The sequence below is a fragment of the Poromitra crassiceps genome (assembly GCF_964638095.1).
Source record: "Poromitra crassiceps genome assembly, chromosome: 1".
NCBI classification, from domain to species: Eukaryota; Metazoa; Chordata; class Actinopteri; order Beryciformes; family Melamphaidae; genus Poromitra; species Poromitra crassiceps.
Window position 1 is genome coordinate 37,785,547 of NC_139623.1, and position 23,379 is coordinate 37,808,925.

General features: G+C 42.9%; 1 protein-coding gene across 1 annotated transcript; it reads left to right on the plus strand.

Annotated features, from left to right (window-relative positions):
- The first annotated feature begins 4,689 nt into the window (after positions 1 to 4,689).
- On the plus strand, positions 4,690 to 22,817 carry serpinf1 (serpin peptidase inhibitor, clade F (alpha-2 antiplasmin, pigment epithelium derived factor), member 1). Its single transcript, XM_083645260.1, has 8 exons — positions 4,690 to 4,753; positions 11,379 to 11,442; positions 11,693 to 11,882; positions 12,427 to 12,582; positions 15,327 to 15,527; positions 18,484 to 18,623; positions 18,960 to 19,170; positions 21,859 to 22,817. Exons 2-8 carry the CDS (start codon positions 11,380 to 11,382, stop codon positions 22,107 to 22,109), a joined length of 1,212 nt encoding a protein of 403 aa, XP_083501386.1. The 5' UTR covers positions 4,690 to 4,753; position 11,379; the 3' UTR covers positions 22,110 to 22,817.
- Positions 22,818 to 23,379: the final 562 nt, after the last annotated feature.

The window sequence follows — 23,379 nt, forward strand, 5'->3', positions numbered from 1 at the left end:
TGAAACAAGCTAGCAAGCTAGCAACCTAAAATGACCCATTTTGACGAAGATTTGGATTGTGCAATAAAGCAGGCCTGCTGGTATTGTTGTTTGTAAAGATAACTTTTTTCCCACTAGACCAGGGTGAGAGTAAGAGGAGCCAGACTCACAAGCGCAGGAGAGAGTCTGGCAAGCGAGACTACATTTTCTCTGAGTATGAGTTTGGACTGGAGCAGGTAGCTCTCACCTTTTCTGTTTCATTACCAGCCACCACAGCTCACCTTGTGAGTCTGACTGTGTGTGTGTGTGTCTCTTGAGCAGTGGTTCTCAAAGTGGCACAATGTATGACTATTTTGGTCATGTGTCTGTGGTCTAATTTGTGTCAGTTTGGGGGTCCTTGATGTAAACAAGAGCTGCTCTTGAGAACTTAAAACTTGCCGCTTAAGAATAATTTAATAATCTCTGAAATGATTAAAAAATTCTCCACACTGGGTTCTGTACTCTGATTGAACAGTTGTGTCTCTGCTCCACAGGACCGCTGCCCTAGCCAAAGCATCTTTGAAGAATCTTCACTTTAGTGAGTGTTTCTCGCTCCTTATTTATTTCATATTATCAAGACACAAGGACATGAAGCTTAATCTATTGATTAAGTTACTTTGGATAAGATAAAAACTTAAAATAAAAGTAAAAGCAGCTCAGGGTGAATTAAGGGTACAAAGCAAACAGGGCTTTTATTTTAAAAAAGATTAATAAAATGCATGAAACATTCATTCTTCTAAAGCAGGGGTGCCCAAATTCTTTCCCATGAAGGGCCAAAACTCACGACGTACTTGTGAGAGGGGGAGACCGACAGCCATGTTTTAACTTACAACCACAACAAGTTATAGCCATGATTGGGAAGTGCTGGCTGCAATTTTCTTGTTGTCCCTTCCCCCCCCAGTCTCCCTCATTTTGTCCCCTTGCCCTTCTGCATAGCATAAAACGTCAACTTTCCGACATGATTGCAAGTTCTTTTTAAACAACACGATAGTGTCATATGTAATGGACATGAGTGCACCACAAGCCACCTGCAGCCAATGCACCGAGTTACGTTAGAGTATGTACAGTCTCGCTGTCAGCGTCAAGGCTCCAAGTCGAGGCTGCGTGAAACTCTGTCAGGCCCTTTAGTCATTGGTATGGCTGTATGTAGCATCATAATGTTCCGCTGTATCTCTGTTTCTCTCTGAAACAGTCACATAACGTTCTATAATGAAATTGGGAGGGTTAAGACCCCCCCCCCCCCCCCCCACTCCAAACCTGCTTCTCTGCCCCCTGTCCCTGGGCTTGCTTCCTTCTCTCCCCTCTCCCCTGAAGTCCTTAAACTTGTCGGGTCTAACCGAGGCACCTCCTGCCGCCTTGATCCTATCCCTTCCTCTCTTCTCCAAACCATCTCCACCGATATATCTCCCTTCCTCAATACCCTTATCAATTCCTCTCTGTCTTCAGGTCTTGCTTCAGCTACTCTAAAGACTGCTAGAGTGAAGCTTTGACCCTACTGCTATCCAGAACTACAGGCATGTCTCTCTTCGCGCCACGGTGCGCTGCGCACGTGGCGACTCGGCAGAAGGGAGTAGATGGTCTTTTGGAATCTGTACATATTGCAACAAATGTATATTGTATAATATTGAAGTGTGCTTTTATTACTTTTCAAACTAGTAATAATGTTACTATAATTCTGAAGTGTGCCTTTATTACTACTTTCAAACTAGTAATGATGTTGTAATAACCACTACTGCCTGATGTAAACCAAAGTGCCCTTCTGGGACATGTATTAAAAATGATTGATTGATTGATTGATTTCTCTCATTCCTTTCCAAAACCCTTGAGCGAGCAGCTTCCGACCAACTATCTCTATCTCTCCCAGAATAACCTGACTTCTGCTATCTGGTTTCAAGGCTTCTCACTCTACTGAGACAGCTTTCCATGCAGTCACAGAATTGAGCTACCATCTCACCCTAAAATCGCCCCCCCCCCCCCCCCCCCCCCCCCCCCCCCACCGAAGAAGACAATAAATTGTGTCTGGTATGGAGGGTAGAGGAGGTTAAAGGAATTCTTCTCAAGAATATATGATTATGTTGTTTTCTTCATAGCCTCATACCTTGATGATATGGCGGGAACAATGACCATGTGCAAACTAAGTGAAGTGCGAAAGCATGTGAACTAAGCGTTATACTATTGTGGTACTCAAAAAAATATTTTCACAAGTTTGACAGGTCTGCATGTGCCCCTTTTTAGGCCGGTGCTTGCACTGGCCTATAGGAGCACGTGTGTCCCAAACGCTGCATACACGACTCCTGGCACCCTTCCTGGCACCCTTTCATCAAGATGGGCTTTTACTTTGAAATTTGTTTTATTTGACGAATGTCCGGTTTCGGACTTCCTGTCTGCCCTGATCTGATCGTTCAGCTTGACAGAGTCGCTCACGGCCGCAGAGGGTCCATGTTAACGTTACACGCGACGCAACAAATAAACAAACACACATTTCCCAGTGTCTCTGGACATCAACAGTAGCGGGAGACGTCTCCCCTTCCAGCAAATATACATGAATGTTATGCATAAGGAACATGAACATCTTACCGCGAGGCAGAGAGCTAAGATAAGTAGCTAACAGCTGAGCTAAGTAGGCTATAACTAGCGTGTTAGCCGATCGGAAAAGCATGTAAACAGCAGTGAGATCTCCTTTATTAAAGTATGCAACCATTTCCAATGAACAAATGGCATGTAGCCTTCAACTTTAAAACAAAACAATGTGCTTCTGCTTACTTCTTACATTCAACTCTGTATGGCAGTGAGTGCAGACAGTGCAACACCAGTGGCATGTAGCCCTCAAGTATTTAAAACAAAAACAATAGTGCTTCTGCTGCTTACTTAGCCTCCATTCAACTTATTATGGCAGACCTGTTCAAATAATTCAAGGTGGGTTCATTCTTTCAAACGGTGTAAAATAACACGTTTAACAACATATCAAACGGACCTTATCCTGTCACATTAGTTTTTGAGATAGCTGGCAATGCATTGTGTAACCAAAAAAACGTTTGGCTAACGTTAACGTGTTTTGTAATGGAATCTTTATGGGACACGGCTAATACCTGGCACAGCGTTAGCTAGCATAGTGTACTGTAGCACGTGTGCAATGCAAATGGAATCATTATGGAACTATGGCTAAGTTTGCCTCTTAGCCGTGTCCCATAATGATTCCATTACAAATATTGCATTACACACGTGACATGTTATTTTACTAAAAATAATATATTTTACCATCATTTCAAGTAGAATGATACCACCCAAGTAAGAATATTTGGACCATATAATGATAATACAATTATCTCAACCTTAAAAGGTTACATATAGGTGCCAAAAAGCCATAAATTCACATCAAATAACAAAGAAAAACAACAATTATAATTCAAGTTTAAACAGTAAGTGTGCAGCTGCAGCATTTATTAAAAAAAAAAAAAATCTTTATCCTGCATCCCTAAACACAAACAGCGAAAAAAGGTGGAAAATCAGATGATGGCTTATATGTGTTAAGTTGATTGTTAAAATGTGTAGGCCTATGGGTATACATGGGTGATCCCATGCACCGGCCGTATGCCAGGTTTCGACCTGGCCTTGTTTTTTTTACATTGAGCACCTGCCCCTCTAAAGGTCTCTACACAGCCCTCCCCCACCCCAGCAATTGTCAAAGCAATTGTGGAGTCTGTCATATCATTTTCCATAATCTGCTGGTATGGTAATCTTTGTACTAAAGACAAGAACTCCCTGGGGAGAATAGTGAAGGTGGCTTCAAAAATAGCCGGAACCCAGTTCAGAAGCCTGGACCAGATCTGTAATAAACAGGTGCTGAAAAAAGCTGAGTCCATCCGATCAGATGATGCCCACCCTCTGAGGTTCGAATATGAGCTGCTTCCTTCCGGGCTCCGCCTTCGTGCCCCCATAGTTAAAAAGAACAGGTACAGAAATTCCTTTGTGCCTGTCTCTATCAGAGCGTTGAACGCTGCTGGGGTACAAATGTAATGTCTCATCTGCCGTTGCTGTTATTTTGTTATTTATTTATTTATCCTTTTATTCTTTTATTCTTTTATCTTTATTTATTCTTAGGGGTACAATACAGTATATCTGTATTATATACTTTGTCTGCCCTTTGGTCTGGACTGAGGTTTTTTCTCTTGTGCTTTAATACAATGATACATTGTAGCTCTTTCTTGTGATATAAATGTGCTGCTGTGAGCGAACTGCACTTTGCTACTATGCACTTTATATCTCTACTGTGCACTTTAGATCGTTGCTACTGTTGTCATTTGCACTTTAACTATTGTGTTGCACTTTAAACTGCTGCTCTAGACTGTTTTTACAATGTTCTTTTTGTCTTATTTGTTTTTATGTATGTACTTCGTACTACGCTTTCTGCAATCCAATTTGCCCTTTTGGGACACTTAATAAATCTTGAATCTTGAATCTTGAATCTTGAATCAATTCGCACACTGGGTGGGGGAGAGGAGAGGAGAGAGGAGAGGAGAGGAGGGGAAAGAGAGAGGAGAAAGGACAGAGGGAGGAGAGAGAGAGAAGAGAGGAGGAGAGAGGAGAGAAAGGAGATGAGAGAGGGGAGGAGCGAGAGAGGGACAGAGAGGCAGAAAGAGAGGGGGGGAGGGTCAGAGAGAGAGAGACAGAGCGAGGAGAGAGAGGAGTCTGCATCCGACTGAAGCTCTAAGCAACGTGGACCAGCCGAGACGAGGTGAGTGCGGGTTGACGCAGTTTGCGGCTCATTTAGCAGTTTTATGCACACCGGTTCCTGGCTTAATTTTGTTCTGTGAATTCTGGAAACTGTGTTGATATTGTAATTTCACAGTTATAGAATGAATGTTGGAGTTGGCCACACAGTTTCATATTTGAGCAGAACAGTTTTTGGCAGAAACAGATTCTGAGTTGGAGGTTCGATGTGTATTTATTTTTTTTATCTGAAAGAAAAAACAAAACAAAAACATGGCTTGTGCACTGGGCAATACAAATACTACTGTAGCCTTTTAGTAGTAGATGTATGAGTGTGTTGTATCTGTGGAGAGCGGAGTGCTTTTCCATTCAGGAAATTCTTCTTCTCAACCAAACCTCCAATTCAATGTTTCCATCCCTGCCCTCCAAACTGTGCCAGGAACCTTCACTGGCTCAGCAGCTTATGTAATTGTTCCAGCAGTTTCCAGTAGGTTGGGCTTCTCTGATCATTCATTGTCTATAGAGAATCAATTGTAGTTTATTTTGTTCTGCTTCAAAATTTAAATCTGCCATGTGTGCGTGTGCATATTTTACTCCTCATTATTATTATTATTATTATTATTATTATTATTATTATTATTATTATTATTATTATTATTATTATTATTATGTATCTATTTACAAAACAGTTTGAAGAGTTAGAATCTTTGTTTTGGACATATTAACTGACTGGTGAATTCCAGGTAGCCAAACACCCCCCCCCCCCTCCCAAATGGAGGTTAACATTATGGAATAAACCCTTTCATCACAGAATAATATAACCACAGTACATGTATTTTATTTCAGAACAATATATAACCACAGTACATTTTATTTCAGAACAATATAACCACAGTGCATGTCTTTGCTTTTTTCAGTCATCTGGTTAGCTGGGTGGTCTTTCTTGTTCTCTCTGAGCAGATGTCTGTGGTTTGGTTACTGTAGCTAAATGTTATAGTTAGTGAGTTTGAATTATAAGTTTGTCTGCATGGGTGGGAGTGAAGCTCTGAGACATTGAGCTTCAAAGATACGTGTTAGAAAGTGTTATATCATATTATATCATATAATATCAACCTCAAATGATATTTTGATTGTAAACAAAAACAACAAATATACAATATAAATGGAGTAAAACTGAATTGCCCTTCTGGGATAAATAAAGTCGTCTGAATCTGAATCTGAAGATATAACTTTATACAGTAATTCAAGGCTCAGCAGTGTGTATTTATGTTTTAGAGAGGCAAGATGAGGTTTGTCTCCCCTCTGGACCTGAACTATAGTTTGATGGTTTACCAACATGCCTCCCGGAGGTGTTGCACTTTAATTTGAGTTTTAGGTACCGGTAGTTGCACTGCAAAATTATATATATACTATATATATATATATATATATATATATATATATATAGCACATTTTCAAATCTACTTTTTTCTTGTAGAGTATCTTCTCTTGATTGTTCTCTTGGTTTTTCTGTAGTATTTTTTTTTGTCTTTTTGCATTCCTGTAAAGCACCCTACCAACTCTGCTTTCAGAAAAATAAAACGTATTATCAAACAATATCAACTCAAACCAGAGCTGACAGACGGTTGAAAGAAAATTTTATGACCCGCCATTTTGGCAAAAATGTCTCAAACATCAGTGACAGTTTCTTTTGAATGATTCAGTTGTTTTTGACTGGGGACTTTGGGAAGCCGACAGAAAAAACAAACAAGCCCCATAATGAAGTGAATGTCCAGACTGGCCTCTGTGCAGGAGGAGTTCTGGGTTTCTCATCAGGCAGAGAGGAGAGAGAGAGGACGGGAATCTGAGGTTCAAATGAGATGCAACGAAAACCAGATGTCTGTGAAGGAACAAAAGAAAGTGTGTGTGTGTGTGGTCGAGTGAGGTAGAGAGAGAGACTGGACAAGTAGGCAACATGTGTCTGTGTAGCCTACATAGCTTAAAAAAAAGGTTCAGTGAGGTCGAGAGAGAGAGAGCGAGAGAGCAACACATTCTTAACCTCAGATGGTTTGATTTCACATAACCATCTGGGAACGGGTCGCTCGGGAAACCATTTCAAAGGGCATGCACTTTCAAAAATACCTGGCAGGTGATTGGATGAACCATCTGTCTATTATGTCTATCAAGGGCTCACTCTTGCTGGCGTCACACCAAAGCCCGCCCGTAGCTGCCTAATACAGTAGGACGCTGATTGGTGTGAACCGGGCCCGACACCACGAGGGGGCCAAAGGGGGCTTTGCACCCTCAGTTCAATTTTCTGCCCCCTCACTTAAAAAAATAAATAAAAATAAAATAAGAATAGTTCATCTATAAAGGCCAGTTAGGCAATGTTTGTACCTGACATGTTTCGGCTGCTGTTTCTGCAGTCTTCATCAAATTTGATCAGTTTAAGTTGATGTAGGCTACCCCCTATAAACATAGCTCTGTTGTTTCAGAATTGGCAGGGAATCACTATTTGCTGTGCTTTGGTTGTCACAAGGTGTCGGGGGGTGTAGCTATTTATTAAATTTGAACCTCACTGCATGTTGTAGTGATCATGACGTGATTAAAAGACACACACACACACACACACACACACACACACACACACACACACACACACACACACACACAGAAATCAGCTGCACCCAAGCACACAGCATGCCATGAGCAGAAAGATGGAGACAACGGGCTCTATCGTTGCATCGGCCTATGAACTGCGCCCAACGCCAGACGCAGCCCAGAGTAGTGGGCGTGGACCAGCGAACTCGATATTTTGGTATCGGCGCTACACGCAGCCTTAAGCATTACAACCATGCCTTTTAAGCGTAAAATTATGCACGGTCTGCTCATTGGAGAAGTGCAGTAAACCAGTCCCCAGCTTGCCTTTTAAGCTCCAATTCCACGGAGCGATCCAGTCGGGTCAAAGCCAAGCGCTCTGCTCCCCCCCTCCCTTTCATCCCCAAGCGCTCTGCTCCCCCCCTCCCTTTCATCCCCCTCTGTCTGTCTCTATATACAGTATAGGCTATATTCCATATTATTATGCTTCTCAAACCAATCTAACTGCAGTTTAAATACTGCAAGTCCAGAATGATATCGTTTTCTCTCCCCTGCTGCACAGGTAGGATGATGCACATAAATATAGCCTACATTATGTAAAGTCATTGCAGAAATGTGTTTTTATTGTAAAACTAAATGTGAAGTAGGGCCAATTTATTGGAGCAGACATCACAGTATAGCACATGACAGTAGAACCGCGTTACGCTGTCACTTATCTAAATCACGTTAAATCTACGAGGGATATATATGTTTCACATAGGGTTGTGTTTGGATTTCGCGATTTTATTTTGTCCAATATTGAAATGTTCTACAATTTCATGTTGTGGTAACATTACACATTATTTCGATCTATTTCGATGTACCTTTCTATCTATTTAGGCTAATTTGGATGCGATTTATTATCGAAATGTATTAGCCCAATGCATGCTGGGAGATTTCTTTTTTCTATCGGACTTGTGTTGTGTCTGTCTGAGCGAGGGAGTCCGAGTGAGAGAGAACCGGCAAACTTTTTTTCAAGCAGTTGTATTGTGCCTGTCACACTGATGAGCAAGAGAGAGGGAGTGACACAGAGATGGGGGACAGAGGAGAGGCAGAGGAGCGCTCCGCGCAACTGGGGCACTGAATAGGCCTGGTTTTCAAAAGCGCAAAGCACTAAATTAACGCCAGGAGGGAAGATATCATTAGGCCGGTATTTAAGGCCAAAACGCCCATTCTCGCCCATTCTGGGACTGCGCCACGCCTATTTCGCGTAAAGCGCATTTCGGGGCCTAAAGCCATGTTGCTATCTTCCAGAGGCAGGCGCAAGGCACGTTTTTTTGCGTTTAAGCCAGTTTTTGCGCCGAAGGCCTGTGGGAGAATAGGGCCCAACGCATCTGATCATTTTATTTCTTTAATTTAATGAACCTGGCACTGACTGGCTATTATTTTGTTTATTTTTTTGTCGATTTTTGCGGCAATTGTTTATTCTATGACTTTTCATATAGACATATATGTTCAGAGTGCTCCAGACAGGTCCCGCATTTCACGTTATGCAGCTCAGCTCTATTAATGCCTTAATCTGCTGCTGTGAAATAAAAGTTTTATTTGATTTTGAATAGTAGTCTTTCTTGTGTTGTTATTGCGCTTTTCAGAGGTTATTATGGTTAAAAAGTCCAGAAATAGGCACAGCGGGTATATAACCTATGTTTTACGATATAAAAATATCATATAATTAAAAAATAAATAAAAAGAAAAAAAAGAAAAAGAAAAAAAACCTCCCCAGTTACAGTATAACCGCCCCCTCAGTCATTTCATCCTGGCGCCAGCCCTGGTGTGAACCACTAGTGGTTCAGATTGAAACCAATAGATTGGAGCGTTGCAGGCTTTGTCATATGATCGTGATCTCATGATCCAGCTGCCTTGCAGGATTAACACATTCTACAAAATGTTTCTGATTTTGTCTTTTAGATTTTCTTTCATCTTTTGAAGTTGATCGTACGAATGTTTCTCGAGATAAACTGCTTTTTGGGTTGCCAGTAGGTGGTGCTATGTCGAATTGCACAAAATTCAGCACTGCATTACAGCAGCACACTCCACAAGTTTGAAGTCGATCGGACGAATGGTTCTCGAGATTTTTTTAAAATGTTTTCCAGTAGGTGGCGCTATTTTGAATTGCACGAAATTTGGCACTGCACTCTGTCGGGTTCCCAGCACCGGTTTTTATGTTGCAAGTAGGTAAGGAGGAGGTAGGTAGGTAGGTAGGTAGGTAGGAGGTAACTATGCACGTGTCTGAATTGCATGAAATTCGGTAGTGCACTCTGTCGCACCCAGCAGCGCACTCCCCAAGTTTTAAGTCGATTGGACTAACGGTTCTCGAGATAAAGCGAAAGACAGGCAATGCTGGCATTATAGTACTGTATAGATATTGATATTATGACTGCTACGCTGCATACTCACAAATTCCTCATACTGTAGGAATAAGCGCAAAACCGGGTGCCTACGTGTAGTTTGAACATTTCATACATTGACATGGCATCAGAGTAATACCGATATGAGAAAATACTGTAGTTGACAACAAGACCATTTGTAAGGTAGCATACAGTAGCTACAGTACTGTACTGTACGTTCACATTTTGCGTTTTTGTTTTTGTTTTTTTACAATTTACTAGGTAAAGATGGCCGAATTTCGTTCGGGCGTGAACACGGTCACCTAAATCAATGGCTAAAAGTAGGGATGTCCGATATTATCGGCCTGCCGATATTAACGCCTGCATATATCTGTATCGGTTGATATCGGAATCGGAAATTAAGAGTTGGACAATATCGGCATATCGGATATCGGCAAAAAAGCCGATATCGGACATCCCTAGAAAAAGCGATCTTTCTATCTTTTATTACAGACATTTGTTACAGACAATACAATATAATACAATAATTTACAAATCCACTGGAGAGATGAATCACTCATGACATAGTAACAACAAAAAGGGTTTGTTCTTGACGTATAAACCAATGCTGTCACCCTCTCTCTGTGGCATACTGTACTAGGACATAGGACATAGGACGGGCAATGTGTATTTGCGACTCCTGGTGGAAGTGCACTTCCAAGGTGAAAATAACAAATCCACAACGCGTCGTTACTGTGACATGCCGGGCTGACGCAGGCGGCGGATGGCCCCACGCTGGATTTACTTAATCTGTAATCTTTACATATTGTGGCAATAAAAGTGATTCTGGTTCTGATTCTGATTCTCACTCGCAACTTGTCAAATACTGACGTTTGGTCAGGCCACTTGGTGAAAGGGGTACCCAGTGTGTTAAAAAGGGGTGCCCAGTGTGTTAAAAAGGGGTATCCAGTGTTTTAAAAAGGGGTGCCCAGTGTGTTAAAAAGGGGTATCCAGTGTTTTAAAAATGGGTACCCAGTGTGTTCCAGTGTGTTAAAAAGGGGTATCCAGTGTTTTAAAAAGGGGTACCCAGTGTGTTAAAAAGGGGTATCCGGTGTTTTAAAAAGGGGTGCCCAGTGTGTTAAAAAGGGGTATCCAGTGTTTTAAAAAGGGGTGCCCAGTGTGTTAAAAAGGGGTATCCAGTGTTTTAAAAATGGGTACCCAGTGTGTTCCAGTGTGTTAAAAAGGGGTATCCAGTGTTTTAAAAAGGGGTACCCAGTGTGTTAAAAAGGGGTACCCAGTGTGTTAAAAAGGGGTATCCAGTGTTTTAAAAAGGGGTACCCAGTGTGTTAAAAAAGGCTACCTCTGTTAAAAAGTTGTACCCAGTGTTTTAAAAAGGGGTACCCAGTGTGTTAAAAAGGGGTACCTGTGTTAAAAAGTTGTACCCAGTGTTTTAAAAAGGGGTACCCAGTGTGTTTAAAAAGTGACGCCAGTGTTGGGAGAGAGAACGGGCTTAATTTTGTCCCCGTAGGCGTAGGGCAATTGGTTTTGCAGCAAGAAGTGCAGGTTCATAGATTGTCAAACAAAATTAGGCTTTTCAAACTATAACAGTGACTCCAGACCAGGCTGCAGAACATAACACTGGTGGATGCTTTTATGTTGGGAAAAGTCTGAAAACTGTAAATATTCATAACCACGTTTCTCTTCCAGGATGAAGCAAACAACTTTCCTGCTGTTTTTTGGAGCCATCTTGTGCTTTTGTCAGGCTCAGTTGGTGAGACCAAATATTTCAAATGTCTGTCAAAATACTTTGAGTTACAGTACTTTGAGTTTTATGTTATGTGAAGTAGTCTCCCTGGTTTTCCATGGAATTTTCTGTGGAAAAAGGGGTCGCATCATGGAAACCTGGGCTGATGCAGAAAAATAGTTAAGTCAAGGAATTCTGCAGAAAATCACCAAAAAATGTTGAGCAGATCAGTCCTGGTGTATTAAAACGTTGAGTCCATGTCTGTTTCTCATCCCAGTCGGACACAGATGAGACGGGAGGGGAGGAGGAACATGTAGAGCTCTTCACCACGCCCGAAACAAAGATGGCCGCTGCCACTTCCGACTTCGGCTACAACCTGTTCCGCGCTCTGGCGGGGCGCGACACCTCCGCTAATGTCTTCCTGGCACCCATCACTGTCTCTGCAGTGCTGACGCAGGTGGCAATGGGTCAGTTACTGTTACTGTACTTACTCTTAGTGTTGCACGGTATACCGAGATTTCGATACTTTTTGTCAAAAACAGCTCTGTGTTAGAAGTTTAGAAGTTATCAAGTATCGCATCGTATCAAGTATTGTGATACTAAACTTGGTATCGGTATCAAAGTCAAAATCTTGATATCGTGACAACACTACTTACTGCAAATATTATTATATAAAGATATACAGAGGGAAGTAGAAGTAAAGGCCTGTCGCTAATATAAAGACCCGGGCCAATATAGAGGATATACGGTAGGTTAGATTATATTGGAATGAATTAGTCTAGATTACATTACCTGTTACATTTGATCACATGTCACTCTCGGACCAAAAAAAAAAAAAATCAAAAATATCTGAATATAGCTGAATCACTTGGTCTGACTTAGTCAAATTACGTTTTTGTAAGCATTTTACAATGTCCATTGAAAAATTAATGTCGGAAAATCCCATGGTTTGTTTGTATGTTTAACCCGGAAGAGCACCTAATATGTGACCCTGCCATCCCCCCATCCCAGGTGGTTCTGAGCATGCTCAGAGGCAGCTGTTCCGGGCCCTGAGGTACCACACCCTGCAGGACCCTGAGCTCCACAACACCCTGAGAGCCCTGCTGACCTCTGTCAGGTCGCCGGGCAAGGGGCTCAACATGGCCGCCCGCATGTACCTGGCCCGACGTGAGTCTCACATTCTCTCTCTCTCACACACACACACACACACACACACACACACACACACACACACACACACACACACACACACACACACACACACACACACACACACACACACACCACCCTGAGAGCTCTGGTGACCTCTATGTGCTATCAGTCACTACAGGCATAGCTTGTGACGTCACGTTGAAGGCTGGGTTTACCCAGGTTACAACATGGCTGCCTGCATGTACCTGGTCCGACGTGAGTCACTGCTGTGTGTGTGTGTGTGTGTGTGTGTGTGTGTGTGTGTGTGTGTGCATGTGCGTGTGTGTATGTGTATGTGTATCATCAGTAGGCTACAGCGCATGCGCGTCAGGCAAAAGAGGAAGTAACTTTGGTTACAGAGGGAACCCTCTTGGTTAGTTTTCGCTATGGACTTTGAAAATGACCATTTCCCGTAACTGTTGGAATGTGTATGTTGGGCGACTGAATGGGGGTAGGCAGCTGTACCATAGACTGCCATTGTAGTGCTAAGCTAATTAGCAGTGAGGACTGTACTGCAGTTTGTACTGCACGCACAGTCAAGATAAAGTCATCTAGATTCTACTTTTACTATTATATCGACAATATGGCAAATAGGCGAATCTCCAAAAATGTTGGCATATCCCTTTACAGATTTCTCTCTCAGTGGTTTGGCTTTTGAGAACTAGAGCCAATCAAAATGTGGGACATCATCTCAATAGTGTGACATGGGAAAAGGCATGAAAATGCTGTGCAGTCCCACACAAAGTGGGGCATCTGGTCACCCTATGCACGTTTAGTTTATTTGTTTAAAGTGATAATCTCAAAGATTTTCATGTACGGTAAATACATTTCTGTTAAGTCACTATCTATCTGATAGAGTTAACACAATGGTGATTGAGCCTATGGCCCATTGATTCAGTATTGTAGCATTTATGAACTTGGTGTTGCGACACAGGGTGGGCGGAGCTAACACAATAAACTCACTCTGTACGTTAATGTAGGACAGCCCACCATCAGCCCACCATCTCAAGGTGAATCTTGGTAAGACAGAGCTACTCTTCCTCCCCGGGAAAGACTGTCCCCTCACCGATCTTTCCATATCCATTGACAACACTACGGTGTTTCCCTCTCAAACAGCTAAGAACCTTGGAGTGATCCTTGACAATCAGCTGTCCAACTCAGCCTACATCGCAGCAACTGCCCGCTCCTGTAGGTTCTCCCTGTACAACATCCACAAAATCCATCGGTTTCTCACAAGGGAAGCAACACAACTCCTGGTCCAGGCACTGGTCATCTCTCGCCTGGACTACTGCAATGTTCTTCTGGCTGGGCTACCTGCTGCAGCCATCCGACCGCTTCAGCTCATTCAGAACGCTGCAGCCCGTCTGGTATTCAACCAACCCAAATTCTCTCATGTCACTCCCCTCTTCCGGGACCTTCACTGGCTTCCCATCATGGCACGCATTCAATTCAAAACACTGGTTCTGGCCTACAGGGCAGTACACCAGACAGCCCCCCTGTACTTACAATCTATGGTCAGGCTCCAAATCTCTCACCGTTCCCTCCGCTCCTCCACCAGTGCAGGACGCCTCGCCCCTCCTCCACTATGGGGGCTCAAAAGTCGCTCATCCCGTTCACGACTCTTCTCGTCCCTGGCACCTCAATGGTGGAACGTGCTTCCACCTTCGGTCAGGACGGCCGAATCACTGCCGATCTTTCGGAAAAGACTAAAGACACACCTTTTCAGGCTCCATCTGGGCCCTTCTTGAACTAACTTCTTTCTCTCTTAAAAAAAATAAAAATGAACTAAACTTGTACCACTGTTCCTTCAGAAGTTGTAGTTGTCATAGACTGTGTTGCATAGTTGATTGCTCTATTGCTGAGAAAAATGTGATATTGTAAGTCGCTTTGGATAAAAGCATCTGCCAAATGACATAATGTAATGTAATGTAGGTTCCCTCTTGTGTAAAATAGGATAACAAGCTACTTTTTTCTGGTCTCTGCTAGCATTATGGGTGGTGACTATAGCCGAAAAAACTGACTAATGTATGAAACACTGTTTGGATCTCACCTGCAATTACCACTCATTGCCATAGGTGTCACTGTCACCCAAGAGAACAAAGTGAAATCCAGTGGGCAAGGCACGAGGTTTTCCCATGAGGACCAGGAAGTAACCCTGAAAGCTGTAATTCCTCGAATGGCCACTTGAGGCAGGGCTCAGAAGTCCCATCATTCCCGTTCACCCCCATGTTAAAATGCCCCACTTTGTAACAGTGATTAAGCATCTTTACAGCCTGGGCCTTAACACATTTTCACCTTATCACCTTTTCATAACAACTGTATGGGAGTAATTTTTTTTTATATAACTCGCCCGTTTGGAGTAAAATAGACGATAGAAAAGGGGGTGATTGACCAGTGATCGCGCAGCTTGCTGATCACGGACCAATAGCAGGCGGAGCTGCGGCTCTGGGAAACCCCCATCTCACGTGAGCTGTGCAAGGACTGAAACCATTCCCTCCCACTCTGCTGATGAAAAATCAAGATGGCGACGGCCACCAAAATCAATCGGATAGCTCTGTCCATATTTTTTAGGTCAGTGGTGAAATCTTAGAGATCACCCTCTAATTTAGGTTTGTAAACTCTAAGCTCTCAGCTAGCTAACTGAGCATTGTGTGTGTGTGTGTGTGTGTGTGTGTGTGTGTGTGTGTGTGTGTGTGTGTGTGTGTGTGTGATGTCCTCAGGTCTCCGTCTGAAGCAGGACTTCTTCTCCCTGGTGGAGCAGCAGTATGGGGTGCGGCCCAAACCTCTGCTGGGCGGCTCCAAAGACCTGAAGGAGATCAACGAGTGGGTGAGGCAGGAGACGGGCGGCAAGGTTGACCGCTTACTCGCCAAGCTCCCCCGCAACAACGCCGTGATGACCGTGGCCGCTGCCCACTTTAGAGGTGAACTGGAGAGGTGTTCACGATACGTTCAAATCAGAGTGATATAGAAGAGAGACTGGTGCCAATGGAAGTCCAAAATGCGTGACTCACATAGCTATATAGTGTGCAGGAGAATAGTTCCCAGAAGTATGTTTGAATGCATAAAATAAAGCTGATAATATACAATTTGATTCTTTAAACATCATTTCCTTCATATAGGAACCCCTCACCATGCAATATCCTGGTCGCTGAAGTGGTGCCTCCTCTGGTTGTTCGGGGAAGCGGCTGGCTACTGCCCATGTCTTGGAGGAAGCATGGAGCCAGTTTCGGTGGGGGGAGCAAACAAACAAAAAAAACATCATACCCTTTTAAAGCACATCACAAATGGCCCCTTCTGCTGCAACTCTACAGCACTGCTTAATCCAGAACCTTACTTCCGGGAACTATTGCAATGTAAAAAATAACAACGACAAAAAATGGTCCATTGAAGTGAAGGGAGAGGCAACTCTTATATCTCTATGCTCTGGTTCAAATCATGTATGAGCGCTGAAACAACTGGAAGATTCAAACCAAAAACCTGGGAGCTTTCATCTGTTTGAAGTTCTCTCTCTAGACCTTGGTCACACAAGATAATTATTCTTAGTTTTCACAGTTGAAAGGTAACTTAGATATTTCTCAACCTGGACCCTATTTTGCCAACTTTTTGTGTCCAAGTGACTAATCAGGACAACAATTTTTGAAATTGGTCCAGTATTGAGTGAGATTGCGTTTGCCAACAGCTGCGGTTGGGCTGCAATAATGGGGCAAATACAAACCATTAATGTACATCAATTATAAAGTGCTTGTTTTGTTTTTGCCACTGACAGGCTCAGATTGTTATTAGAAGTGTCTGACAACATTATTGGAAAAGGATTCCATAGAGAAATTAAAAAAAAATCTTTACCTTTCGCTTCATCCAGTATGTTCTTGCATGTAACCAACTCCTCCTGCTCAAGGAGAAGAGAAGAGTTGAGTTGTTCTTCTAGCTGTAGCTTCCTGCAACATCTCAACTCTCACAAGACTTGCAGATAGATTTCTCCTTGAGCTGAATGCAAGTCTTGTGAGAGTTGAGTTGTTCACATCGATGGTCCGCACATGACCTGTTGGAGTACATTGCAGCCTGTAGCCAATCTTATTTTGAAGACTGTGGATTGAGTTCAGTGCTGCTGGTCTGCTGTCTGTCCACATGACAGACACGACATGATGTGCACATCAGAGATCGATCTAGATACATTACTACTGATAGGGTTTTTGTCACAAGGAACCCAGGCGTGTCCGTTGAATGGGAGGGAAACACAGCGAGACTAGGACAAGGACACAGCCGACAACAGACAGGTGGACAAGTTTAAGTGCACGGTGACACACGTTTATTTAAAACTAGCAGACATGAATAGTTATATCAAATGCAATAGAATTAAATGGTACAAGACAGAAACAATTGAATGAACTCAGAGATACTGATACCCAAGTTGTTTAGCTCCAGAAGATCTATTCCAGGCAAAAATGATCGTCTCAACAGTGACCTGTCCTACCTTAACAACAAGTGTCAAGGGAGCAAAGGATGCCGAGTTTGCTTTGTTGCTGAGTTTTAGTGAAACTGTGGGTTGGATTCTCTGTGATCTGATTGGTCCTGGAGTGGAGAGCCAGGAGGAGCCTTTAGCAGAGCCGCCGCTGCTAGACTTTATTTCCGATCAGCCTCAAGTGGGCATATCCCGACGCGGGGCATGTGTGTGTGTGTGTGTGTATTTGAGAGAGAGAGAGAGAGAGACTGAGACTGTGCCTGTGAGTGAGTGTGTGTGTGTGTGTGTGTGTGTGTGTGTGTGTGTGTGTGTGTGTGTGTGTGTGTGTGTGCCCGCGCAGGGGGTCCATTAGCACACACACACGTATGATAGGAGATTTCTTCCCCCTCTTCTTTACAACACAAAGCATATATCAAACTGTATTTTCATTATTGCTTAGAAAAACATTACATATAAATACAGTATTATAGCTTAACCAAATTGCATAATGAATGTTCATAAGACTGAGTATATTATACAATACAGTTATACACATATACATTCTTCAGTGACCTGTTATCTGCTAGTTCAACCTTCAGGTGATCCTCCACCAAACATCTTCACACTTCTAAACAATGGAGCCTTGTAAACTTTCGTGAGAACGCTCTCCCCTTTTCTTCGTTCTAGAGATAACACCGCCAGCTGCGTCTGAGGACGTCATTTGCACACATAGCGGTGGGAGAATAGATACTAAATTGAGGAGGCCTTTGTCCTGTGCTAGACATCAACAGCTCCTTTCGGTGGGAATCTAACTTTTCTCACACTGACTGTACATAGCAACTCCATTGCTCATGGGTACATGGGCGTACATAGCAACTCCATTGCTCATGGGCACATGGACAGCATGTAAATATCTATACTAAACATATGGGCCGTATGCAAACATGTATAATCACTCTATTGATTAGAAATATGGGCTGTCCTATAATCACTCTATTGATTAGAATATGGGCTGTCCTATAATCACTCTATTGATTAGAATATGGGCTGTCTGTAAATATCAATACTACACACTGACCAACTTGATTTTGTGCCTCTGTATGAAAACACTGCATCTCACATACAGCTTGGATCGGGCTAACCCACAGGCCATCTCGGGTTCAGGCAGAGAATCTCACCTCTAATCACAGTCAAAGACACCTTCCAGGGGCCATCTCCCCAAGTGTTACCTGACTGACTGAATGACCTGAATTAGCCTTGTGAAAAACAAACCCAGGTGTATAAACAGTAGCGATGTGTGTGTTCAGGGAAGTAACACAGGTGTATAAACATTAGCGATGTGTGTGTTCAGGGAAGTAACACAGGTGTATAAACAGTAGCGATGTGTGTGTTCAGGGAAGTAACACAGGTGTATAAACAGTAGCGATGTGTGTGTTCAGGGAAGTGGGTGACTCGGTTTGGACAGAGCGGAGCGATGGAGGACTTCCAGTTGGAAGGCAAAGCACCCGTTCGCATTCCCATGATGCAACAGGACAACTACCCACTGAAGATGGGGATCGATTCAGACCTGGGCTGCACGGTGAGTGACTTAAAACCCCTTCTCTCCCAGCGACCGTTCGTTATTTATGGAAGGGGTCACTGGAGGAAAATAGGGGAGGGTGATGCTTTTTTAAATTTAATCTCAGGGAGGGTGCACTGTTATTAATTTGAGTCCATAGGAGCGTCATACAAATTTAAATTGATCAAATATATTTTGATATATATATTATTTGATCTCATCTATTAAAAAAAAAAAAAAATGTGCTTTTCAGAATTCAGCAACTATACCCAACCTCCTAGCCAAACTGTTGAAATATGGCTTTAAGACTAAAATTGATCATGGTTGAATGTCTGAAACATGCCCTTGCTGCTGCAGATCGCTCAGATCCAGATGCAGGACGACGTCAGCATGTTCTTCTTCCTGCCTGATGGCATCACCTCTAACATGACTCTTCTGGAGGAGGCTCTGACAGCAGAGTTTGTTCAGGACCTCTCCATGACACTGCACCCAGCCCAGGTGTCCCTCACTCTGCCCGTCCTAAAGTTCAGCTCCTTCACCGAACTGCTGCCACTGCTCAGCCAGCTGGGTCAGTCCAACACACTCTGCTTCTTCTCTGTCTCTGTTCTCTCTTCCCTCTTCTATCCTCCATTCCTATTGTAACATATGGTGGCTCATATGGGATCCATATATCTGTAAGCAGTTTTGGGAAGTAAAGTAACTGGCATTGCGGTAATTTTATTACTTTCCCAGCAACTAGTAATGTATGGGATTACAATTTCCAAAACAGTAATTATAGTTACTAATATAGTAGTTACATTACTAGTCCAAGTAACTTCAAGTTACTACATTACTTTCTCCAGCTCTGGCACAGCGCTAAAACAAAGTGTGGAGATAGATCTGGCAATTTGAGACCACTGCCTTGCCAGCAGTTCGATTTTTGTCCTAGGTAGGCAAACCAATAAAAAATATGCAATTTGGTTGATTGGCCCCTCCTTTAAGGTTAATTATTGTTCCAATAAAGTAGATTCAGTTATAAAAGGAGCTGGCTGAACAGGTTGTACGTCACTTTTGGAAGGGGGGTTGGGGGGCGTTAGCAAAAGTAATAATAAAGTAACGAGTAATCTAACTAATAACTTTTGATACCAAGTAATAAGTAAAGTAATGTTACTACTTTTTAAATTAGTAATGAGTAACTAATTTCATTTCCTAAGTAACATGCAACACTGTCTGTAACATAAGGGGGCTCATCCAAACTTTTTTGCATCCTTAGTTTAGCACCCGCTTTCTTTTGTTTAACTGTCTCAATCCATTTGCTGGCATGGTCAGTGAGAGGCTATGCTGCAATGGTAGTGTTTTTCGGGTGTCTGCTGGGTGCATTAGCCATTTGGCGTAAGCCTCCCCTTCTATGTTACAATCCGGGTCTAGGTTGGAACAAAGAAGGGGAGTCATACGCCAAAATAAAAGTTACAACAATAATTTATTAACATCATCACATTAGTTCAGAAGTAACACAATTGTACTTTTACTTGAGTACTTTTCAATAGGCTACTTTTTTGCTATCCCCATCATCAGATTAGTTTAGAAGTAACGCAAATCTACTTTTACTTGAGCACTTTTAAATAGCTATTTTTTTTATCACATGCGCACATGCGCGTGTGGTCAAGACACGGCTCTTTAGGCTCAGCCAGTCAGTCAGTCAGTCAATCAGTCAGTCGGTCGGTCTATAATGTCATGGAAAGGATGCTTATTGGTGAGATTCCCTCTCGATTCACGACTGGGTGGTGTGTTTCAATCTTGCTGCTTAATGTTCACCCCGTCCACTTGAGATGCTACCTGAAGTACAATGAGCGCACCTAGACACACACACACACACACACACACACACACACACACACACACACACACACAGACACACATACACACACACACACACACGTGTCTGTGAACCACGGACTGAACGTTTAACCCATCAGTGATCCAGTTTAACTGCCGGCCCTTTTTACAGTAACAACTAACGTTGCACATGATGCAGAGTAACAGTGATCCATGCAGACTTACAGTGAAGAAGTGCGTTACTTTAAAGGGGAGGGAAAAAAGAGGGAGCGACTGATTAAAGCCGTCCTCTCCCCTCAAGTAAGTGACTGTGTGACTTCAGGCATTTTCAGTGGGAAAACTGGGCTTTGTCATCATTGAAATAGATCACAAGATTGTGAAACGTATGCAGCTTACTATCTCGTCCCTTTGAAATATATTGACAGATTCGCACTTCACCGTAGTATCGCAGGTACACCATAAGCTAGAACCTTATTTTCACCTAAACGTCATAGAGAGCCCCAGGGATGATATTTTTGTAGTCGGAACGCGGAAGTCCCGGACTTCCTGGTTCTTCACTGTTTCTGCCTATGGGATTTCTGAATGGGTTTTTGCTGCGATGCTTCAAATAAGGTCTCTGGGCAACGCAAGCTTAATCAAACGCGAACCAGTGTTCAGCCGGATAATCTTCACACATGAGGACCACTTTCATGAGTTTTGAAGCGTAAATGCGAGCCCTATAAGTAAAAAGCTCGTGCTAAGCTAATCCAGAACTACACAGTGTCGCATAGGCTTACCCGTCACGTCACCACTCAACCTGGAGTGTTGCTGATGTGTGCGCTGCTGTGCACTGATTACCCCGGGCTGAACCAGGTGAGGGAAAGATAATTTCCGTGTTCGTCCTTTGAAGTGATGACGTTAATGACGTATAATATCCCCGTTGACTCAACAGTGTAGTCTCATTTAGCCGTTTGCTAGCTAGCCGCCCTTTTAACGGCACGTAAAAGCTTAAAAACTCGTGAAAGTGGTCCTCATGTGTGAAGATTATCCTACTGAACACTGGTTCGCATTTGATTAAGCGTGCGTTGCCCAGAGACCTTATTAGAAGCATCGTGCCAAAAACCCATTCAAAAATCCCATAGGCGAAAACAGTGAAGAACCGGGGAAGTGGTAGCATCGATGATTTCCGGACTTGTTCCTTGGGCTCTCTAGAGCTCAACAGTCACGTGACTTTTTGTGATGTTTCCCACCCCGGAAGTAAGTAGCTAGCCACATCAATATGATTAGTCTCTAGCCTTCCTTCCTTCCTCCTCCTCCTCCTCACAGATAATGCTCAACCAATATGATTCGTCTCTAGCCTTCCTTCCTTCCTCCTCCTCCTCACAGATAATGCTCAACCAATATGATTAGTCTCTAGCCTTCCTCCTCCTCTTCCTCACATCCTCTCCTTGTCTCTCCTCAGGTCTCTCTGATTGGCTGGTGTCGCCCGACCTGGAGAAGATCACGGCTCAGCCCGCCAAGCTGACCAGCGTCAACACCAAGGTCGTCATGGAGACGGCACCCGAGGGGAACGCGTATGCCATGCCCGCCGCGTCGCCTAGCAACCTGTCATACCGCGTGGACCGCCCCTTCCTGTTCCTTGTCCGGGACGAGGCGTCGGGCGCCCTGCTGCTGATCGGACGCGTGCTCAACCCCAAGGAGCTTAGGATATAATGCACATACACACGCGCGCACACACACACACACACACACACACACGCATGCATGCACGCACGCACGCCAGAAATGAAGACTTTAGACTTGCAGCTTGGTCTCAAGTGGCAGTTACTTGAGACTTGACTTGAGACTCAAAAGACTTGAGACTTGACTCGCACTCGAGATTTGGGAATGTTGAAACAATCTTTATTTTATAAAAAAAAAAAACTAATAACAATGTCAACTAATCAATGCTGATACTGTAGCCTAAAGGAGTGAGTATAATACAGTACATGCTTTGAATTCCTTATTTTTTAGCTATGCAGTGCTCATCTCTGGCACACGCGCATGCACACGCACACGCGCACACACACACACACACACACACACACACACACACACACACACACACACACACACACACACACACACACACACACACACACACACACACACACACACACTCTTAGCAGGTCCTAGGAGGGAATTCAAGTGTTTGCTATGCATTTGTGGCGCCCATGTGATCACATGGAAATGATCCAAAATATATGAGAATATTTGATTTAGTCATTTTAGAGGATTTTATAAATGAAACAGATTAGTGGGATTTTGTCTGTCTAACTGGCTAAAGACAGATGATCCTTTGCTCACCCAAAGAAAATAATCTTTTTTTTTATTAAAAATAAATCATATCTTTGGTGTTGAAAGAAATAAACATAACAGTGAAAGAAACACGTCTCTGCTCTATTCTGTCCAGTTTATTAAAAAATATTGCTGCAGCTGTGAAATAACCAGTCCGTCCAGGAAAGTTTGATTTTCTGATCACAATAATTAAAGCAAATTCAACCAATCTCCATCAATCACCATCCAATTTGTGGGGGCTTGCCAATGTTTCAAAATCCCCATTATTCCTCTGCAAAAACGTTAAAATAGGTTCCTCTACCGGCAATTTTTTCCAGTTCCCGCAATTTTACTGCGAAGAAAGAATCACACTTCCCAAATTGTATTGCAATTTTTGAGAAATGTTGGGGTGGAGGTTGGGTCATATTTTTTCCGGCAACTTTACAAAAAAAAATCACTAATAAGACAAACGTATCCTGACAAAACATTACATTACATTACGTCATTTGGCATACGCTTTTATCCAAAGCGACTTACAATAACAAATTTTTGTCAGCAATAGAGCAATCAACTATGGAGTCTATGACAACTACAACTTCTGAAGGAACAGTGGTACAAGTTTAGGTTAGTGGTACAAGTTTAGGTTAGTATAATTTTTTTTTTTTTT

Coding starts and splice junctions, on each gene's coding strand:
- serpinf1 (XM_083645260.1), top strand. CDS start 11,380: ATGAAGCAAACAACTTTCCTGCTGTTTTTTGGAGCCATCTTGTGCTTT. Junction 11,443..11,692: donor GCTTTTGTCAGGCTCAGTTG/GTGAGACCAAAT, acceptor TTCTCATCCCAG/TCGGACACAGATGAGACGGG. Junction 11,883..12,426: donor GCTGACGCAGGTGGCAATGG/GTCAGTTACTGT, acceptor CCCCCATCCCAG/GTGGTTCTGAGCATGCTCAG.